This window comes from Carassius carassius, chromosome 24 (assembly GCF_963082965.1).
Source record: "Carassius carassius chromosome 24, fCarCar2.1, whole genome shotgun sequence".
In the NCBI taxonomy this organism is placed as follows: Eukaryota; Metazoa; Chordata; class Actinopteri; order Cypriniformes; family Cyprinidae; genus Carassius; species Carassius carassius.
In genome coordinates, this window is record NC_081778.1 from 18,721,744 (window position 1) to 18,744,358 (window position 22,615).

At 39.7% G+C, this 22,615-nt stretch overlaps 1 protein-coding gene across 2 annotated transcripts in view; it reads left to right on the forward strand.

Annotated features, from left to right (window-relative positions):
* Window positions 1-22,615, forward strand: part of LOC132103085 (polypeptide N-acetylgalactosaminyltransferase 1-like) — a 111,036-nt gene that overhangs the window by 78,792 nt on the left and 9,629 nt on the right. For both annotated transcript variants that reach the window (XM_059507900.1, XM_059507901.1), the window contains exons 5-7: window positions 4,145-4,311; window positions 17,153-17,360; window positions 18,922-19,092. In XM_059507900.1, the coding sequence (XP_059363883.1) occupies window positions 4,145-4,311; window positions 17,153-17,360; window positions 18,922-19,092 (546 nt within the window). The remainder of the gene's footprint in view (window positions 1-4,144; window positions 4,312-17,152; window positions 17,361-18,921; window positions 19,093-22,615) is intronic.

Here is a 22,615-nt window from a genome sequence, read left to right on the forward strand (position 1 = left end):
ACAAGCAGAGATCGGGGCAGGCAACAGAGAATCAGAGTCGGAGTACACAGTCCAAAGATCAAACACAGGAATGACAAACACAGGGAGAACGCTTGGAAATGTTACACAGGCTAAACAAGACTTCGCAAACTGGTGGAGTGAGTGTGCTGCTTATATGTGTGTGTGTGTTTGTGTGTGTGTATAAGCTGAAATGAGGTGCAGGTTGTAACGTTTTCGTACACTCTTTGGTTTGGGTTGTTTTCTTTTATGCTGGGGTGCCAGACAGGTTTGATGCTTAGATTAAATAATTTTATCGGGAGCATTCATGTGAATGCTGCTGCAGTCTTTGGGCCTCGCCAAATTCTCTCATTGAGTGAAACGCTTGATGACGCAGTCCCAAGCCAGTACTGATCAACATCCCACTCCTCCTGTAACCCATAGCAACAGGCTTTCATAATAATAATATTAATGATAAACTGCATTAATGCGTGATACAATAATTGTCGGTGTTAATTAATTAATACGTTAACGCAATAATAATGCATTAACTTGCCCAGCCTTAATAAAAACATAAAAATGTGTCCCCAATTGCCATTTGTAGTCTGTTTTGGATTATGAAGCCAGCTGTGACAGCAGCTGATTGTTTTTGTATTTTCATTTGCTGTTTTGATTCTGTTCTTTGATATGATGAAGGCGCTGGTCAGAGAAATTTGGATTTAGCGTATGTCAGATTACGATGACTTTGAGAACTGATGACTAACCGACCCTGTGTGTCCTCTGACTGTTATCTCCGCTTTAGAGGAAGAGGAAAAGTAAAAGAGATAGGCTGTCCTCAATTATTCCTCCGGAACACATACGCACACACAGCCGAAAATGTGTATAAAATCGCAGTGAGCTGCTTCATTGGACTAACTCAATCTAGTAGGATGTCCTGTAAATGACTGAATTACTACAGCTCACATTTTTCTTCCGACACTGCATCTCTCTTTCTCTCTCTCTGCGTGCTGAAGTTAAGCAAGAATTGGCCTGAGGAGTCTGATAAAAAAATAAAAAATCCAGTATAATAATGTGTGTATGTTTGTGCGAGGATGTGTGTGTTTCATCTTTGATTCCTTTTTTCTTTTGATCAGCCATTTGTTTCCACATTGTCACAGCTATTTTAGGTTGATTTACCCTTTGCTCTTAGACACATGCACGCACACACACACACACACACACACACACATAAATGCATGGGCAGACATATGCTTCCTCACCCACTCGGCTCACTCACACTTCGATGGTGATTGTGCTGGTTGGAGGGAAGGGATGCATGATCTCCCTGCTTTACAAAATTGATTTTTATAGAGAGAAAATCTAGGAGAACGAACACCAAGGAATGAGAGCAAAATCTGTGCTTCCTTTTAATCAAGCAGGTAGCAGGGCTGGCCAATGAGACGCCTCGGCTGCAAATTAAACCATTGTCTGGGGTCCTGAGATTTGACATCAGGTTAATGAATTTAAAAAGAGCAGTCTGTGTGTTTCCGGATGATGAGTTTAAGAAAGATGGGGCCGGGAGAGTCTGTGTTACTGTAGTGAAGGGACATGATGGGCTACAATCCCTCACCTTTATTTAATTAATCGTGTGTGTGAGATGGCAAATAGGTTGAAAGGTGTCTTGCCTCTTTTGTCTCTCTTTTAATTTTTTAGTGTTATTGTTTTTTTGTTTAAGTTATTATTATTAATTTCGAGCATTGTAGTTATATTTTGGCTCTGAATGTGGTTTTGTACTTGATGTTTTGGATTTTTGGGTGAACGCAGGCCAAAATCCCCCAGCTGTGCTTGGGCAAACAGGAAATGAGGCAGGAAGTGGAAGCGTGTGTCCCACTTTAGCTCTCCAGATATAACAAACACTGGCTTGTTCCTGTTCCTACCACAGCATAGACTGGCACAGTGACCTGTGCTTACATAATCGACAAACAATCAACACATTCTCCGAACCTGCCCACAGCCCCTCAAATGACCAATCAGAGCTCATGCTCTGGCTGACTGACTGTCAAGTCACCTCACCTTTATTTATATAGCGCTTTAAACAATACAGATTGTGACAAAGCAACTGAACAGCATTAAATAGGAAAATAGTGTGTCAATAATGCAAAAGGGCAGTTCATCGTTAAATTCAGTGATGTCATCATCCAGCTCAGTTCAATTAAAAAAGTATCTGTGCAATCAAGTCGACGATATCGCTGGAAATGATGTGTCCCCAACTAAGCAAGCCAGAGGCGACAGCGGCAAGGAACCAAAACTCCATCTGTGACAGAATAGAGAAAAAACCTTGGGAGAAACCAGGCTCAGTTGGGGGGCCAGTCCTCCTCTGGCCAGACGAAACCAGCAGTTCAATTCCAGACTGCAGCAAAGTCAGATTGTGCAGAACAATCATCTGGTTTCTGTGGTCTTGTCCCGGTGGACGTATAGGAGACTGTGGATCTGTCTCTGGGGCTCATCTATTTTTCCTGGTCTCCGCCGACATTCAGGGGTGTAAAGGTCCACTCTACTGTCTGGGCTGGATACAGACTGGATCCGTGTGACTGCAGTGACCATCTGACCTGGATACAGACTGGATCTGGTGTAGATGCCATTCTTCTTACAATGTAGCAAGTACATCGTGTGTTATGGGAAGTCTTCCCGGTTCTGGGTTTCCTAATTTATTGCAGCCTAAAAGTCCTTTAACGCATTTGAATATTAGAAATGTGTTAGTGTGTTATGTGTAAGACATGTTAAAGAGATGGGTCTTTAATATAGATTTAAACTCACGGAGTGTGATTTTGGGGTTGACTGATATATCGGCCACCAACATTTGGCAGTTTTCAAATATTTGCATCAGCAGATAAGTTTTTCTGCTTGGCCGATGTGTTTGAGGTGGGACTTTTATTTTGATGGCGCTGAGAGTGGCAGCGCCTGAGCGCACACAGCTCACTTTATGCATTTGCCCAATGTCATTTTCACTATGTGCTGTATGTAAAATGAGCGTTACCCTTGGTTTATTTGAAAATTATTCCCAATGCACACAAACTTCAAGAATACTCAGTGCCCTGTTGGTTAAAGTGTTTACTCTTTTTATTTTTTTATTAATTTTTTTTATTATAGTTTTATTAAATATTTATTTATTTGTGAAAAATACTGTCATCTAAAGCATAAGTATATTTCTTTTACACATTTATTTTTAATCCATTGTCAAATTATTTAAAATTTCTTAAATATTAATCATAATAATTTAAAAAAATTATATCGGCTTTATATCGGCTATCAGCCCCCCTGCTTTCCAAGATATCGGCATCAGCATCGGCTGTCAAAAAACATATCGGTCGACCTCTAGTGTTTCTGCCTCCCGAACAATGTTAGGTAGGTTATTTCAAAGTTTGGGCACTAAATAGGAAAAGGATCTGCCGCCCGCAGTTAATCTTGGTATTATAGGTATTATCAAATTGCCAGAGTTTTCTTTTTTATTTGTGCTACTTAAACATGCTCATATTCAAATTTGGTGTGTCATGAAAGTTTATAAGACAGAAGAACCACATTACATTGTCATTATTGACATCAAATGGCCCATTTAGTGTACTTACATTGTATGAAAGCATCAACATTCTTTTAAGCTTCTGTTGTGTTCTGTTGTGTTTAGACATATTTTTATTTGAACTGTTCCTTTAAGAAGAATGAGCTAAAAATAAAGACTAGATAAAAGTGCTAATAACAGTTATATTAAATCTCTTTCTTGTTTGTGTTTGTGAATACTAATGCTTAACTCATTCACACTGAATATTACACCATACAGGAAGGTGTGAGCAAATCTGCCAGAGTCACAAACAGTCATTCAGACTCTCTCTGTCATCATTTATTCCAGTGTCATCTGTTTTTAAAGCTCCTCATGCAAGATGAGATGCATTCTTAGTCTCTCCAGCAGCTCTCCACTCACCGTTTCTTCGCAACGGCCTGTGTGTTTCTGATAAGTGCTAATCTCCTCTTATCTCAGACAGAGCTCTCTGTAGCTCTTCAGAACCCATGTGGTCTGTTTATTTGTGTGCTCAGGAGGGAAGAGAGTTTAGAAGAATAGCTTTTTTCATAATATCTTTATCGTGATTGTCTGAAAGTTTGGTTCATTCTCATCGCCTAGTTTTATGTTTTGCAGGTGTAAAACAAAGGTGTACCCAGACGATCTCCCACGCACCAGTGTGGTGATTGTTTTCCATAATGAAGCATGGACCACTCTGCTCCGAACGGTCCAAAGCGTCATCGGCAGGTCACCGAGACACCTGCTAGAGGAAATCGTGCTGGTAGATGACGCCAGTGAGAGAGGTGAGTGTGTGCACTAGTTTTGGAGACCAAATGTTTCCACAAGGATAATAGTGGAGGGTCACAAGTTCAACAGCTTTGGAAACATAAACATTTGGTCCCTATCCCACCATGTCAGGAAAACAAATGTGTGTGTGTTTGCTAAAGCTTTTTCTTGTTTGTTCAAGTGACAATTCACCCAAACATTCTATCATCATTTATTCATTCTATGTGTTGTTAAATACCTGTATGACTGACTTTGTTTTTGTTTTTTTTGGAACAGAAAATTAGAAATTTTGAAGAACGTTCATGCTGCTCTTTTCTATACAATAATAGCGGAAAAGTCTCTAAATGACAAAAAATGCACCATGATAGTAGACTATAGGATATTTATGCTATATTCCAAGTATATTTTATCCATATTATAGCTTTTTAATGTAAGAACAGAAAAAATAAGCAATTTTTGAGCAAAAGCTTCTCTTGAAAATCTTGACAGCCATTGACCATTCACTTTCACTGTATGGAAAGGAGCAACTTAGGCATTGGCAATAAATGTTTCTATTGGCAATCCCAGGATAAGTCAAAGAGGTGAAAGCCTTGAGAGTGAGGAAATAATGACAGTTTTCTATTTAGCGTGAATAAAGTTGCAATGTAATAGATCTTTTACTTTGTGACATATATTTGATTGAAACAGAAAAAAAGAAGGGCACCGACTTGGTTCTGTTTAATCAGTTGTTGACTGGATGGAGGCAGATCTGAATGCAAAATTGTGGTTGAAGCAGAGTACCGGAAGATGAAGTTATGACATTTTGATTATGAATCTTGAATGACTTTTTCACCGTTAGATCAATAACATACCTGTCATTCTGACAGATGTGTGTGTTGTTAAATGCTGAGAGGAGAGAGTGATAGCACAGAAATCACTCACATACACAAATAAATGCTCTGACACAGATCCCTAAAAAGTTAAGATGAGGACATTGTACTGCAGCGCTCCGGAGATAATGACATGGTTTTGTTTCCACTTTATGAAAAAGCCCATCTTATGTCAGCTCTGCTTTCACTGTGTGTATGTGTGTGTTTGTGTGCGGTGAAAGGGAACAGAACACATCTGGAGGAAAAAGATGGCTGGTGACCCTTGTTGCATATTAACGTCAATAATGAAATGTGATTTACACACTGGAAAGCAAGCGTGTTTGTTAAGACAGATTTATACACAGAGAGAGTGTGTGTGTGTGTGTGTGTGTTAACCCTGATGTCTCTAACTAGGTCTATTGTGTGTCTGCTGCTGTGTGGGTTTGCGGCTTCAGTCTCTTTATCATATCTGCTGCACTAACCTGTAAATTGGCTAGATTATGGGATTGGTGGATTAGTAGGTGTAATAAATAGATACCTGAAATGACATTGTTATCAGCCCACACATACACTTACATACACACTATTGTTAAAAAGTTGGGGTCCAACTAATTAAATCTTTTACAAATCTCTAAATGATGAATATCAATGTATTTTATAATATAGCATTTAAAACAGTTGATTTAGATTTTTTTGTTTTATTTCTAATTAGCCACCTTTTGCTTTTATTACTGCTTTGCACACTCTTGGCATTCTCTTGATGAGCTTCAAGAGGTAGTCACCTGAAATGGTCTTCCAACAGTCTTGAAGGAGTTCCCCGAGAGATGCTTAGCACTTGTTGGCCCTTTTGCCTTCTGTCTGCGGTCCAGCTCACCCCTAAACCATCTCGATTGGGTTCAGGTCCGGTGACTGTGGAGGCCAGGTCATCTGGCACAGCACCCCATCACTCTCCTTCTTGGTCAAATAGCCCTTGATGCCCTCAGTGTGACTCTACAATTTTCATAGTCATGAAAATAAAGAAAACTCTTTGAATGAGAAGGTGTGTCCAAACGTTTGGTCTGTACTGTATATATATATATATATATATATATATATATATATATTAGGGCTGTCAAAATTGCTCAAAATGACGTTTGAATATTCCCTCTAAAAAAACACGAATATTCGAACTATTCGAACATCTGGTGGCGCATGTTGTCAATGACGCGCATTATGTCAATAACAGGACAAAATAATACAAAGAGACATAACTACTTGTATAGGTAGTCTATTTAAGTTTAAACATATTTGACAACGTATTACCTACACAAAAACAAGGAAATAAACTAATGGCCAAGACTGCAGACCTCACGCTCTCTGCGCATAACGGTTTAAATGAACAAACAAATTTTTCAGTGCTGATCAAGAGTTTTGTGCAAGCAATTTAAGGTCGCGAATTTTGTCCCAAATATAGCAGGCTTCATTCAGTGATTGAAACAAATATTATTAATATTCATTGAAGTTTTACAGCATTTAGAACTGGCATTGAATGCTCCAAGCGAGCTGTGCTGTGGTAAACATGGAACTTTTCCTTGACATGAAACGATAAATAATTAAACCTCGGATCCATTGCTTGACAGAACTCCCCGAAGCGTGCCCCATCCGCGATACTGATCGGTCTCATGTCCTTACAAATGAACGAAATTAATTTATCCATTATGGCCTCTTGTCGTGTTGCAGTCAAAGGGCTTGTGGCGGGCGATGCAAAGTAACGTTAAGTGTCAAGACGTGACTGTTTAGCTGGAGTTCCACACATTATACCATGCTCATTTGGGTGCACATTTTTGAGATGTGACCTCATGGTCGAATGGTATGCTTACTGTATCTTGAATAGCTTGCATACAACTTTATCTCGCGGGTCAACAATTTTACCTCGCTTTCTCTGCTGCGGTCGAGTTGGGCTCTGCACTTGCTGGCATCTTCCATGAAGACGCGTCAACTTTCAGCAGTGATGCTGTGCCAGACAGTGCGACTCCTGTGACCTTTCCCTGAACCCTCAGGCGAGCTAGCGCACCCACTCGCAAAGCAGACAGCCACGCCTCTACTACCGCGGGCGTTTTTTCCACATTTTTTTTATTCTAATATTAATTTTCACCTTCGAAATTCGTATTTTAAAAACTTTTCGAATATATATTCGAATTTAGAATATTCGTTGACAGCCCTAATATATATATATATATATATATTACTTTTTATAAAATGCAAAATAGAATTTAATATCTGCCATTTATCAGTTATTGGCCATAACATGAAAATAATTAGCACCTTGTTGGTATTGACCAGAATTTTATTGCCAGTGCATCTCTATCTTTGAATATGCAAATGATTATTAGAGTTATTAGAACCACTCGTGAGCTATTAAATAATTGTGATGATAAAGAAAACGTCCAATGGCTTTGAGCTTCTTCATATTTCTAGCTCTCTCATACTGTGCATCTCATCTGCAGTGGTTTCAATCTTATTAACTTCTAAATGATATATACATTAGTCTATTGAGCCTAACACCTTACTCTAAAACTCATTAAAATGTCAAAATGACTTATTTCAAACGATAAATCAAATTATCATATGCATTTCTCCTGCTCTGCAGTGAATCCTGGGAAATCTGATTTAGCTGGTGTTGCACTTATTAGCGTAATTATTCAATCTAGGTGTAGACAGACCTGCGCTTGATTCTACTGACATTTGTTTTTTCATAGCCCTGAATCATTTTCTCCATCACTGCACAGCCGCTGCCTTTCCCCTGCATTGATGTGAGTGCCAAGCGTTGAGGCAGTGACACGACCAAAAACACTGAACATTTATGATAATATAATGAAACAAAGAGAGTAAGTGATAATGCTGATGTCCAGCGTTTTGTCATATATTTTGTGGTAGAATAACATGAAGCTACAGTGAAGGATCATGTAGTTTCCCGTTGATTTTTAACCTCAAACAAAAAGCTTGGAGATAAGATAAGATAAAAAAGAAACTGACAATAAATTATAAATGAATCTGTCTACATGATTATGGTACAGTTAATTTGTTTATCCTAAGATTTATTGTATTTAGGAAAGCACAGTCTTTAGGAGTAAACAAACTGTAAAATTACTGGAGAGGCAAAATAAATTTTGTGAAAAGCCTAAAGTACACCAAAAATAGGTTCATTCTCCCAAGTGTTTTTGTACTTGCCACTGACTCTGAGTGACCCAAGAGGTCAGAAGCGTTTCAGCTGACTGTAGAAATGTGTCTGGCAGGCCTCTCGCTGGCATTAGTCTTGTTGGCAGCTGCTCCGTAGTGCTCTGACCTCTGTGAAACCTCTGCTCAGTGAAACCTCTGAGAGCACTGTGATGTGTGACACAAACACACTTACCAAAACGTATATGAACACATACATTGAATTCTGTTAGGAAACTTGCTAATACTTTTTGAATGGGATGAATAGAGGAGGATGAAACGAGATTGGGAATGCTGAAAGGCAGTTTTTAGTGAGGGGCTAAAAGGAGTTTGTGAGTTGATGAAAAGCTAATGAATTATTGAATTAAAATAAATAATAATTTTAAAATCAAAATAAAATAATTATTAGAAAAAAAGATATGTTGTTTACCTGCATGTCTTGTGATCCTTAACTGAGATCAAAGACCCATTAATATGCAAGTTTATTAAATTATTGAAATAAAATGTAAAATCTCTGGGGGACTTCAAGTAAATATTTAGGTCTAAGTGGTTTAACTGACACAAATCTTTGGGAATCCCTGCTCTAGGCTATTACAACATGAATAGCTTATTCAACATGTTCAATAGTTAGAGACATAAAGCTGTTTTATGTCAGTAAATATCTGCTCACTTCAAAGCTTCATTCATTGGAAACACTGACCTTACAGTTTTAGAAGAACACTATTTATCTGAAGGACATGCTTGGTATTTTTTTCACTGTATTGATTCTCTCTTTCTCTCAAGGTTTTCTCTCAAGGTTTATTTCTTATGCTCTCTTTCTGTTATCAGATATATGGTTTTTAATGGAAGGTAAATAGTAAATGTATCTGCTATGATCTATGTTTTCATCATTAGTGTTTTATAGGTGTGTGTCTGTCTTTTACTATTTCTTGTACTATTTTTGTATGCAAGTTAGTTCATATTGCATCTGTGTGTTGATGACTACTGGAAGTTTAGTACACTACTACTTAGGGCTGTGTATCACCAGCAAAGTCATGATACGGCATGTATCACGATACAGGACTGCACTGAATTTTACCTCAGTATAATTTAGTAAAACAGCTGTTTATGAAACACTGCATACTTTAGGGCCAGTGCTAACTATAAGCAGTTTACCTCTGCAATATGAAGGGCCTCCATTACTGTACCACAGTACAATAAAGGTAATGACATATGTTTAATGTTTACATTGGACACTCCCCACCAGGTACAACGTTCTGATTGTTTGCATTTTGTTTTTAAGCCCATAAATAATAATTTACTCATTCTAATAAATTTATATTGTAATGTATTCATATTAATATATATAAAAAAATCATCTTAACATTGATGGTAGGTTATCATTGCACAAATTTAAGCGCTCTCCCTATTTTATAAAAAGAAGAGTTCTTCTAAACTAATCCGCTGTCTTCTGTATCTTACACACACACACACACACGCTCAGTCACTCACACAGATCAAGCTTTGAGTGCAATCAGACATTCAGGAACATACTTTTTAGCACTGCCCCGCATATTTTTATAAACTATAAATAGCTTAATCGCTCAAGAGCTACATTATCTTTCTCAACAAGGAGCTGGTAATATCATTGTTTCTAAAGGAAACACAGCTTCACTGTTAATAGAGAAATGCGACAAAACTGACAAAACGTGTAAATAAACACTTGATGAATTACAATGTTCTGAGAATAGAATATTGAAGTGGAGAAACCTGAAATTTAAATTTAAATTTAAAACCTGAAATCACCCAAACTGTGGGGACAATCCAGATGTCCTTACAAGGAAAACAGCTTAATAAACAAACAAAAAATTCTGTTATTATTTACTCGAAACCATTACTTCAGTATAAAAACTATATAAGTCAATTAAACTGTTCGCCATGACAGAAAAAGCACAGTTGAAGTAACTGTAGTCACATCAGAATTTAGTTTGTAGGTGAGAGACTGCAGAGACATTGACAGAGTGTTCATGGAAGAGTGCCTTGAAGCTTCATTGAAGCTCGTGTGGTACACACACACACACACACACACACACACACACACTTAAACAAAAACACACACTCCTGTCTAACTATTGCAACATTTTGACGATGTCTACTTCTCTCACTCTGTCACGTACACATACACATGCACCAGTTCATTCAGTAATAGATTGACTGCGCAGGTCACGTCCTGCATAAGAATAGCTCCCAGCCCTCCTCTTCACTCATCTGTGCTAATCTGCCTCTCCTCTGGTGATATAAAGACCCAATTTCTTCCTCTCATCTTCCTGCCTCTCAATTTTGTCCTCTAATGATGTCCTCTTCCTCTCTACTTCTGCTTCTCTCTCTTTCCACCCACTCTCTTCCTCCCCTTTATTTCCACTTAAACAACTATAGGAGTAAGGCAGGATATTGATATATGTATGCATAGTAGGGATGGAACAATACATCACAGTACGGACATCTCGGTTTGGTGCATGAGGCCTTACAACGAAATTCACCCCCAATCCAGAAGGGAGCACCCACCAGTGATGCGCGGGTTGATCCAAAATGAGCGGGTGCCTGCGGTTACCCGCGGTTACGAACCATCCAAAAATATTGTTAATGATATTTGGGTTGCGGTCGGTCGGGTCGTTTGAAATAAAAATGCCAATTAAACCTTTGTAATTTACATTTTTGAAATACATAGGCGTACACTTTATTGGCTGAATAACTGGTGAAGATGACGCACGAGCTCAGTCTGCAGGTTGAGATGGAGGCGGCAAAGAAGATTGCATGGGGAGCACCGTCGCTGTTTTTGGTAAAACATGATTTTGACGACTTCATTAAGTTTTGTTTTATAGAAAACTCTTTTTAAAAGATTTTCGTTTTGTATAAATTGTATCTTAATTTTGATCAATGTTTTATCAATCAGTTGCCTGTATTTAATAAATAAGAAGCAAATATATAGCCTAGCAGACAATGTAATAAGGCGCCGGCACGATCACTTGCATTGCATGTGAACTAAACTCAGCGTGTGCCTCACAGATTTGAGAAATATAGGCTATATATTACAGAAAGCTTGAAATGTCTTCTTTAAATTTAAAATATTCAAACCAAAATAAATGGGCTACTCTCTGATGATGTAATCCATATGAAATGTGCATTTCTCTCGTTCATGGCGAGTCTGCATCGTCAACTTCATCTTTGCAGCAACACAGAAACACCAGTTTATTACTAAACAATTAAATGTCTCCTTGCATATTTTCGAACCAGCAGGCCATTCTGGGTTGAGCGAGACCCCACGGAATGAGCGAGCGGATGGGGATATTCAGATTTTTTTTTTTTTGCCTAGTTAGTTTTGCCTATGTTCCTATGGCCCAATAGCCTGACTTCATCATACTCATATTCTAGGCAGAATGTGAGTCTGATACTGCTCCATTGCACTTGAATTATGGGGCGTGTCTTAACCGAACCAGTAAAAAATAAAAAACTCTGCACTCAATTGGATAGAGCTACATCCAATCAGAGCAACGCAATAAGTGACGTATGTTGAGCGACGCATAGTTGTCAACAGAGTTCAACTGCACGCACGCTGGAACTGGAAGAAATAGGAAAGTAATGAGTGTAAACGATCTTTGCCGCTGTTGTAAAAAGAATTTAAGAAATCGCGGAGTACTTACAAGCACGAATAACATTTTTGAGAGAAACACAAAAGGTGCTGTACAGACATTTACTAAAAAAAATACATCAATTATAAGGGGTACAGTGACTTCCAGTATGGGTATGGTGTGTGAGTATAACAAAGCGTCACCCTTGTTTGAAGCTAACTCAGCGATGGCTTTGACCTTCTGGTCACACTATTAAAAATACATGTAGAAATTCACACCTGCTGTATGCAACTGGTTTAACATAAACAGGTGAGTTAGACTTAGCGTAGAAAACATCGAACAATGCACATACAGGAAGGGTACAGTTTTGTACATACATACCGGCTTTAACTAGGGATCTAAGTTCTCCCAACTTGGCGAAGCTCTCACGAAATGGCGTCAACCCTTTTGCAGCTTGACCCTGTTATAAATAATATAGTAAATTAGAATGTTTGAACTTTTTGTTCTTTCACTACACTGAGACTCTCGTTATGATTGCACAAAACTGACTTTACAGACGTAACTTACATCGGGACTAAGTTAGGTACAATATATTTTTACAACATTTGCTTCATGTCATTATGTTATGAGTTATTTTCATATTCAGACAGATTAAATCTTACCATTTTTAAATGAGATGGACTTCATCCACGAAGATACCCATTACGTTGGCTTGAAAAACATCGGAGCCTAGCATGTCCCTTCACTTCTTGTTCAGCAGCCAGGATTCGGGGCCTCCGAAAAGGAGCTGACAACGACCGCTGGTTATGTCCACCTCGCTGTGCACGCCGAGTTGCATCGCCGTGATGCCCATTTCGGTTGCTTCTTTTACTTGGTCCTCCATGAGTGCGACCAAAGGAGAAACCACAATGACCACAGGGTTTTCATTGCGTCCTATCTTCTTAGCGACCATCGGAGCCAGCTGATAAATTAAACTTTTGCCGAATCCCGTTGGAAGGACGGCAAACACATCTTTCCCATCGACAAATGCCTTGATTGCGGTTCTTTGTTCGTCTTTAAAAATTAATGCGCTGTCGATTTCTTTTATCAAAGACGTGATAGTGGAATCTAAACATCTTACTTCTCCAGCTGCAGTCATCGTTGGTGAAAACCAATTCAACCCAAGCGCTCTTTGATGACGTGGGTGGTTACGTAACCGCAGATAGCCTGTCCATCATCGATTAAAGCCCGCCCTGGCAATTTGATTGGCTCGGCCTTCTGGGAGCCGAGCATAATTACTCCTCAATGGATCGAGTCCAGAACGAACTTCCCATCCAAAAAATGTTGTGGGCGGGGTTCGGGCTGGCACCCAGGCTAATGGCCCATTGACGCTACTGCTTTTCAAAAATGCGGGTCAGGAAGCGGGTCGGGTACAATATTTTATTTTTATTTTTTTGCGGTCCGAGTTGCGGGTGGGTTAGTTGAAAACGTTGGTCGGGTGCGGGTTATTAATACATTGACCCGCGCATCACTGGCGCCCACAGCAATGCTACGCTGTTTGATATCGAGCTGCTAGCAGAAGTACATCGAATGCATGAGTACATCGAATGCATGAGTTGTGTACTTGAAAACATAGCCCACTGGACAGTGACCATGTGCTGACTCTGAATGCGTCTCTCACAGACTGACAAAGAAGTACACTTTAAAGGCTTGTGTACTCAACTGTTTGCGAAATGGAGCTTTGTGCTCGTGTATCCTACCTCTTTCATTCAGCAAAAATCCAAATATTCCATAATATTTCCATATTTGTGATGTATCTGCATGTTTAACTGTTATTTATTATGTAAATTATAGGCTTTGTACTTCGGTTCCAAAAGTGACACAGAGGCGGGTGCGCTGATGTTTGGTTCACTTTCATTTTGATAAAATACCAGCTGTGCTGTCAAGTTAGCAATGCTGGAACTGATGTGTTTTGTCTTTGTGTGTATGTGAGTGTGTGTGTGTGTGCCTGTGCGCTGGTGCGATCACTTCAGCTATTTCCTTATACCAGCAGAATCAACTTGGAACTAGGGCTGTAGCTATCAAATATTTTAGTAATCGAGTATTCTACCAAAAATTCCATCGATTAATCGAGTAATCGGATAAAATGTGTTTTTGCTTAATAAAAGTGCAATATTAATTATGCAAGAGAAAATAAGACTCCTGGGTCTTGTGACGGTCACGGAGGGACCGCACGTTCAACACGGACGTTAATACGCACACATACGCACAAACACACTCCGAGACTGTTTGGTGATACAAGAGTTTATTGTAATTATTGATCAGAGAGTGAATTAAATACATGTAAACATGTAACACATAGTATTGTTCCCGTGTAGCGCTTGTCCCGTGATTTTTAGAGTCCTGGTAAGAAACAATGGCAGGAATTATTGGTTCCGCTTAGGGTGGGAATCTACCATGTATTAATTGAGCGTGGGGGTTTCAGGGGCAACGTGGCCGAGTTGTTGCTGTTATTTCCTGTTTAATGTGAACGAATTAATAATGTGGTTTTTAGTGGTAGGCTATGTACATTCTGCTGAACAACAGTCTTTAACCGGACTTTTATTTTTTGACGGGTTGATGTACCTTTACAGTTCTGTGTATGTGATACAGCTAGTTTTACTCAAATCAAACGGTCAAATGCTCATGAAGTGACTGTCAGAGCAGTTCTGGAGATGTTGTTCATGTGTTCCACGTCCGAATTTAGTGAGACAGCAGATGCTGAAATCACCACGAGCGTCACGCGCGCTTCAGTATGTGTGTTAATAAAGGAAGACGCGCTTCTGCTCCATTCATTAACACAGACACACAGAACATGCAGGATTCATATTTAAATAGTCTATTCCGGCTTAATATTTACAGATATTAGTCCATATCGTGATTTGATGTAAGTGCAATGACCTATTTTTGATTAATTCATTCAAAATTTGGCAAATTCCGTGCCATTCCACGTTTAACTGTAAATTCCGTTTTTATGACTGGATTCCGTGGATTCCCTGCCCATTTTCTGCATCGCGGAAATCATAGGGCCCTAGTTGTGGTATGCCAGATCTATCTTGCAATGGACACACGCCACGACGTTCTCTTTACGTTTGCCCGCACCCTCAAATCAAAACACTGCTGACTCCTTGCAGTATGCGATTTCGGAACCAGCGCTTGTGTCTCCTTCTGCTTGCGAAAGAACCTGACGTGAGATTTAAAATAAATTAAAAGAGGCTTCGAGGCAGAGGAATTTGCCTCGATCTTTTTTTTGTAATCGAGTTACTCGAGTTACTCGAGGAATCGTTTCAGCCCTACTTTGAACACTTATTGTCTTATTAATGATGCATCACTGTATAAAGGTCTGCTTTTATTTGTGTACATTCACAGTGAAACAAAACATTGTGCTTTTGTAAAATAAAGAAAATAAATTGGATGTCACTTTCCTTTCTGTGAACAAATTAAGACTGAAACTCAGCATATATAGGCTAAATTACGTGTTGCACTGTTTTTTCCCCCCGTGTTTATCTATAAACTAAAGCAAATATATTTCAATAATTTATTCCTTGTATGAATATTGGCCTATGTACTAAAGATTATATGTGTTTAACAAAATTTATTAATATTTAGTATTTTCACATATAGCTGGACATTAATTTGTACTACTGTCTATACAAAATAAATTAAAAGAAATTGAGCATAGTAGATTTGTGTTTTTTCCTGTTCCTGTTAACGGGTAACGAGATTGTATCAAACCATAACCCCCAAACCGAGGTATGTGCTGTGTACCGTTCTACCCCTAATGCATAGATTTACTTACATGTATGCAGAGAGTGGAGCATCCATTTGACTTGTTTTAAAAATGTAATGGAGTTTGCAATGCATTTAATTTACATAATGTGACATATTTGTGCCTTAAAGTAGAAAATATTTCAGAATGGAACCTACATGTTGTCAGGTTGTCTGTATGTGTGAAGAAGTTAAAGAGACAGATCACAAGAAAATGAAATGAAAACAGAAAATAAGTGTGGTGGGGGGGCATAAAAAACCCCTGCTCCTACGGCTGTCTTTGTAGCTCTGAGCGTTCTGTTCTGTTCCACATATCACACCTCAAATAAAGCATGTGAGAGCAGATAAATCCGCTGTGAGACTGTAATGCACAGACATGTCCTCCCGTCAGATCTCTTAAGAATAGATCTGTGGGTGCGTTTGCCCTATATATAGATTTTTTGGGCTGATTTGGACCAGCTTAGAGATTTTTTTGCTGCTTCCATTAAAGGAATCTTTAACACTAAAATGAAAATTCCATTATCTTCTTGTCCTCATGTTGTTAAAAATATTGTGTTGGACAACAGGAGGCCTTTAAGTCAAAAAACCAATAACTTACAAAATATATATACCATCTTAACCATAAATGGAACAGTAGATTAATTCTGACGTTTCACAGGCTTCTTCTTTATTTTTTTAGTCTGACCTTTAAGTTTGAACAATTTTGTCAGGCCATTCAGTGGTTTTGAACTATCTCATTTGATCAAAACAGACAGCACAGCAGTAACTTTAGATCTGTGTTTAAAGATGGCTGCTGCAGCTGAGGATGTTGTTCCACATGAGCTGAGAGCTGTGTTAAAGCGCTGTCATTGGCAGGGTGAACCGAACCATCCACAGCAGATGCTGATGTAGAGCAATACTTGTTTTATGATTGAGATGGGAAGAAATTATTAAAGAAAGGTTTCCTGTACATTGGCACGACAAAGAACATGCTTCGTCACACTTTTTCAAGCAATAATTTTCACTTTGTTTAGCCACAGTCCGAAGGAAAAAAATTTGTTGTAGGCAGCCACATTAAAAATACAACTTTAAGGGCAAAATAAACCATCAGCTGACAGGAGCCATTGGCAGACTGTTGAACAAATTATCACACAGTTGAAGAGAGGTAATTAACAAAACAGTTACCTAATTCATATTCTCACCTAATTAATAATCATGAGCCAGGCTGATTAGGTTTATAATCTGCAGATGGTGCCTTAGTTAAGTTCATGGCTAATACATGTATTCAGTGTCTGTGGTTTGCATATAGAGGGTTTTTCCTTCGCTACACATCCACTGATGGATATTGAATGAAATTATGTTTTGTATCTATATAATCTATATATAATTCTTGTTTATGTGAAGCAAGTGTATAATTGTTTGTTACCTTTATGTGCATGTAGACTTCCTGAAGATGCAGTTGGAGCAATACGTGCAGAAGTTGGAGGTTCCTGTCAGGGTGATACGGATGGAGCAGCGTTCGGGCCTGATTCGCGCTCGGTTGAAGGGGGCCTCCATATCCACAGGTCAGGTGATTACCTTCCTGGATGCCCATTGTGAATGCACCACTGGCTGGCTAGAGCCTCTGCTTGCTCGCATCAAACTTGACAAGTAAGTGCTACTACTTTAAATATGCAAAACTTTAAGATATTTACTTGAAATTTTCAGCATTGTAACCCTGAAGTCCTAAGCTAACTTTACTCTCCTATAATTGTGCTGCTGGATACACTTGATGTGAGATGCAGTAGTATGTGGGATCTATTTTTGTTTAAAAAAAAATATGAAAATTTGATTTTAGTGATAATTTAAATGTGTAGATTTGCTTGGATATAATTTGCCTAATCAAGGAATGTCCTCATAAATAAATAATGAATATATTTTCTTTTAGATCTGAGGTTTAGGGTTAGGGCTAACTACTAGTCTACTACTAAAGACTAAATACTTGTCTATATTAAATATTATTACCTTTATATAAAAACAATTACATAATGTACACGATATACAGTACTGTAATTACATATTAAGATAGAAAAAATAGGATAAGAAAATTGATGAATTGAATGATAAATAAAAAGAAAAATGCTCACAAACAGTGCATTCGCATTTTAAGTAGGATAAATCTTCAAACTCATTCCCAACAAATAACATCATATCTCTGTGTGTGTGTGTGTGTGTGTGTGTGCGCGCGCGCGTGTGTGTTTTGGTCTGCACCAATGGAACACTAACCAGATGTGATGTTCATCAGTCTGGCGTCTCCTCAAAACCCTACGTGCATGTTTGAAGATGCAATAGACACTGACTCACGTCACTCACTTTATAAATGTGAAGAGTGTGAGGTATTTATTTGTGATGTTGCGAGATTGTTTTTTGTTTTTGTTTTTTTGTTTTTCGGGCTTAGCGTTAGTAGTTTGGAAATGGCATTCCAATAGTGGATTGATAGCTCACACATATATGCGGTCACAAGAAATGTCACACCCAGAACATGCCTTTCATTTCAATTTTGCAATTTGTGGTAACAAACCAGTCTTTTTTGCACACACTTTATTTTCTGCCCTTTTGACATGTTGGTTTGCAGAGAGCGGAGCAATCAATAGCTTTTAGAGTTTTGTTTTTTCCCAGTCCTTTATTACATTTTTGTAGTTTGGTTTCACCACAGGCTGCATTTGTGTGTGTAATGGAGAGCTTGTAAGGTATAGAAACATGAACTCACTTTCATCTTATTTTGATTCTTTGAAGATTTATGTGCAGAGTATTTCTCCCCTCTTCTAAATGTGCACATACCCATATACACATTCTGATTCTCTGTGTTGTCTTGCCTAGCGTAGCCTGTTGGGGCATCATTAGCAGATGAAGCTTCAGTCTGCTGAATTTAGGAAAGAAAAGTGTGCTTGCAGTGCCTGAGTGTGTGCGCATGCAATCCATCCTCATCGCCTGGGTTAGCATCACAGTGGGCTGCTTGGTGCTGATTGATGATACAAGTTTAGCAAGATGTCCCCTCTGATTTGTGTCTGCATCTGTTTGAGTAAAGAGCGGCGTGTCTGAGCAGGTGCCAGCTGAATTCAAAATAAAAAAGAGATGTTCTGTAGCAAACAAAACTTATTAATTCAGGTGGATAAGGTGAAAGCAGTGAAAGCATACTGCTAATATCATTGGTGTGTATGTGTTTACACAGGAAGACTGTAGTGTGTCCCATCATTGATGTAATCAGCGATGACACGTTTGAGTACATGGCAGGCTCTGATATGACATATGGTGGATTCAACTGGAAGCTGAACTTCCGCTGGTATCCGGTACCACAGAGAGAGATGGATCGCAGGAAAGGAGACAGAACACTGCCTGTCAGGTAACAAACTAAAATGCTTATCATGCAGTCAGACAAGAGAATCAGGATTAAATAGCAATAATAAACCTTACCATGTCCAATCCTAAATCAAATGTCCATGGAATTAACTACCATACTAGTCTTAAAGGGATAGGCCTAGTTCACCTAAAAATGAAAATTCTGTTTGCTCACCCTGGTTTCATTCCAAACATTTGTGCTTTTATGTTTTCTATAAAAAAAAGAAAGAAAAAAAAGACAAACACTCAAAAAAGCACTGTATTTGTAGTCTATTAAACGTGTGTGCTATGTCCCAAGTCTTATAAAGCCATAAATACTACCATTCAGAAATTTGGGATGAATATGATTTTTTATAATTGGATTTTTTTTTTCATTAAATATGCGTTATGTCATGATGCATAAGTCACAGCAAAGACATTTATAATGTTACACTAAAAAATAACTGTTACTATTAAAATGCTGTTTATTAGAACTTTTTGTTCATCACAGAAGCCTGAAAAAATCTGTTTATGATGATAAAACATATATATACCTGGACATCCAATTATAAATAGGCCAGCGTGGCATTTGTTCACTCATTTTGTTCTGAGTAGTCGAGAAGTGTCATCCCACTCAGAAGCAGTTCAGAATTGTGATATAAGGGACACAACTTTTCTGTTCCCTCCATTAGAGAACGAGGGTTGCCATATGTAACTGTGATGTTCCATTTTGTCAGTCACTTCAATGTTGTGTCAGTGTTCTGACGCTAGGGGTCCCTATACTAAATGCCACAGCTGTTGAACTGCATTTCGAGTCCATGGGGGCACAGATGTTGACAAGCCCAGCATGCCAAATGCACCTCTCCTCCTTGTAACCTTAATGCCCAAGACTTATGACATCCGGGAGAGCAGCTATATAAGGCAGAGGTCACCTCCAGCTGGAACCTTTTCTCATCCTGAGAAAAACAAGAAAAATTACGGTTGATAACTTCTAGTTGTAACTTTGGGGACGCACTTATTTCCCCAAGTTTGGCAAGAACACTACGGAGACCACATCCTACCCGAAGGGGAGGTAACATGTGGAGATACATCCTATGGACTCAATAATAGGGAGTACTACATAGGGAAGATTTTTCTGGTGGACTCTGCATAAGGGGAGAACTACTAAGCACAAAAACAAGTGACAGACCGACTGTCTAGTGGAAACAGAATCCTATTCTGAACAAACCGCTAGACCAAAACAGATATGGAGCCACCAAAGGGAGCCATAACATATGGAGCCATAACATATGGAGCATATCTGCGCCTGACGGAATTAACCCCAGTGCCATGCCCTTTTCAGGACCCAATATGAAGCCCATGCTGAAGCAGTATAATATGCATCAGTCGCAACGTCGTAAACACGGCTGAGGATGCCATATGCACCAGGAGCCTCTGAAAGTATTCGAAAGGGACCACTATCTTGTACTTGAGCATTCTCAAGCAGTTTAGTACAGAACGACCATGATCCTCTGAGAGGCATTCTGTCATAGTAATCAGAACCAGTTCACACCCAAAAAAGAGATACTCTGCACAGGGATAGTTGCTCTTCTCTCGGCTGACCCAAAGGTCCTGATCTTCCAGTTCAGGGTAGGTGGTCGAAGATCATGTCCCTGTATGTGCAAACCAACTCTCATGAGTTGGCTAGAATAAGCCAGTTGTCCTTCAAAGGCAGACCGAAGAAATGGCCTGAGTCTTGGAAGGATTAAGACATGAAAGCAGGTCTATGTCCGCGAAACAATCTTAGTACCTGGCTCAGCACCCTTAGATCTAAGATTGGTCTGAGCCCCCCACCCTTTTGGGTACAATGAAGTAGGGGCTGTAAAACCCCTTCTTCATTTTAGCTGGGCGACAGGCTTTATCGCACTCTTCCCCAGAAAAGACTTCAAAACTTCTGTTTGAAGAACAATAGCACTCTTGCCTCGCGATGAGGTGACAGAATGCCACTGAACTTTGACAGATGCCTGGCTAACTGAATCACATATCTGAGCCGAATGGTCCTGAGGAGCCATCAGGAAGTGTTGTGGAGCTTAATCAAGTATGCAGACACCTTGCCAACAGTCTCAGTAGAACTACATTCGATGTGCCTGGGGCAGGGTTTCCTCATCATACTGTCTCAATAACTCACCTGTTGCATCAAAACATGAGGCAGAGAATCTGCATCTGAACAGGCTCTGATGCGCAATCTGGCAGTCACACATTGGAGGGCCAGAAACACCGGGAGTGTGACCAGGGAAGGAGGAAGTAGCTCTTTTATTGACCATCTGGTGACTGCCCTGAGCCCACAGGATCCATCTCCCGCAGAAGTGGAGCTAGGCTGGTCAGCTGGTCCCTCATTCCTGGCTCGCCCGTCTCAGCAGTCCTTGCAGGGGGCCTTCCCCCATGGCAAACAAACGAAAACTGCTTCTTCGGGGGTTCTGGGGTAGAACCTGACCCACACTGAGGCAGGCCTCCATTTTATAACCGTGGAGAATTGCTGCACCTGAAAAATGGGGGTGTCGAGAAAGTGCACTTACTGCATCTCTGCCAAGTTGAGCCATGGGTGGCGCTCCTAGACCACTAATGTGGACATCAGCCTCCGCGTGACCTTCATAGACCAGAGGGCATAGTCAGTCGCCGAACACAGTTCCTGTATGTTCTGGGTTGGGACCATTCTTGTGCAGACACTGGGCTGAACACCTGCAGGACAGCCATGGTATACAGAGCGGACACAGCTTGTCCAGAAGCAGTATAAGCACTCATCAGAGGTGAGGCTGCCATCTCAGCACCAGGCTCAGACCAATGCACAGCACCCAGAAGTGCCAGTTCAGATCAGTCAGACTCGCCCTACAATGCTGTGATAGACAACTCATCCTCTTCACGAGCCCTGAATAAGAGATCGAACCCGCACTGTGGCTGGCTCTCAGACTCTCTCAGAAAATCTACTGGAGAGCATGTGCGGTTGGAGGAATATAAGGTCCACGAGAAATCATCTGGGTGAACCGCACCTGCAACATCTCCTAGGTCTCCTTCAGTTCACATCATTGTGGCCTCATACCCGAAAGTAGAAGGGAAGTACAAAACAAATCTATCCGTGAAGCTCTTTTAGAGAAATTGTTCTTTTAAGAGGAAACTTGCTCTCAAAGATCACAGTTAAAAGCACCCAGGAGTACTTTCACTACACTTAGCTGTGTATTTGCATGGGAGAAACTGTTTGTGCCACAGATCCAACGACGAGGTGATTGAGAGGTGAATGCAGTGTTTCATCTCCCAGAGAGACGCTGCATTGGGTCTGAAGAACAGAACAGGTGACCAAATGCCACTCTGGCCTGTTTATGCCCGGATCATCAGATACGAGTCAGATACTTCTGTAATATCCCTTTTACATGTTATGTCTTTTTTCAGGACGTGACAGCAGTGTACTTCTACTGTTATAAATGTATTGATGTACTGTGATGTAAGTGCAATTTTACAAGCAACTTAAAGCTATGGAATATAAAAGTGTTTCTCCAACCCTGCAGCTAAACACT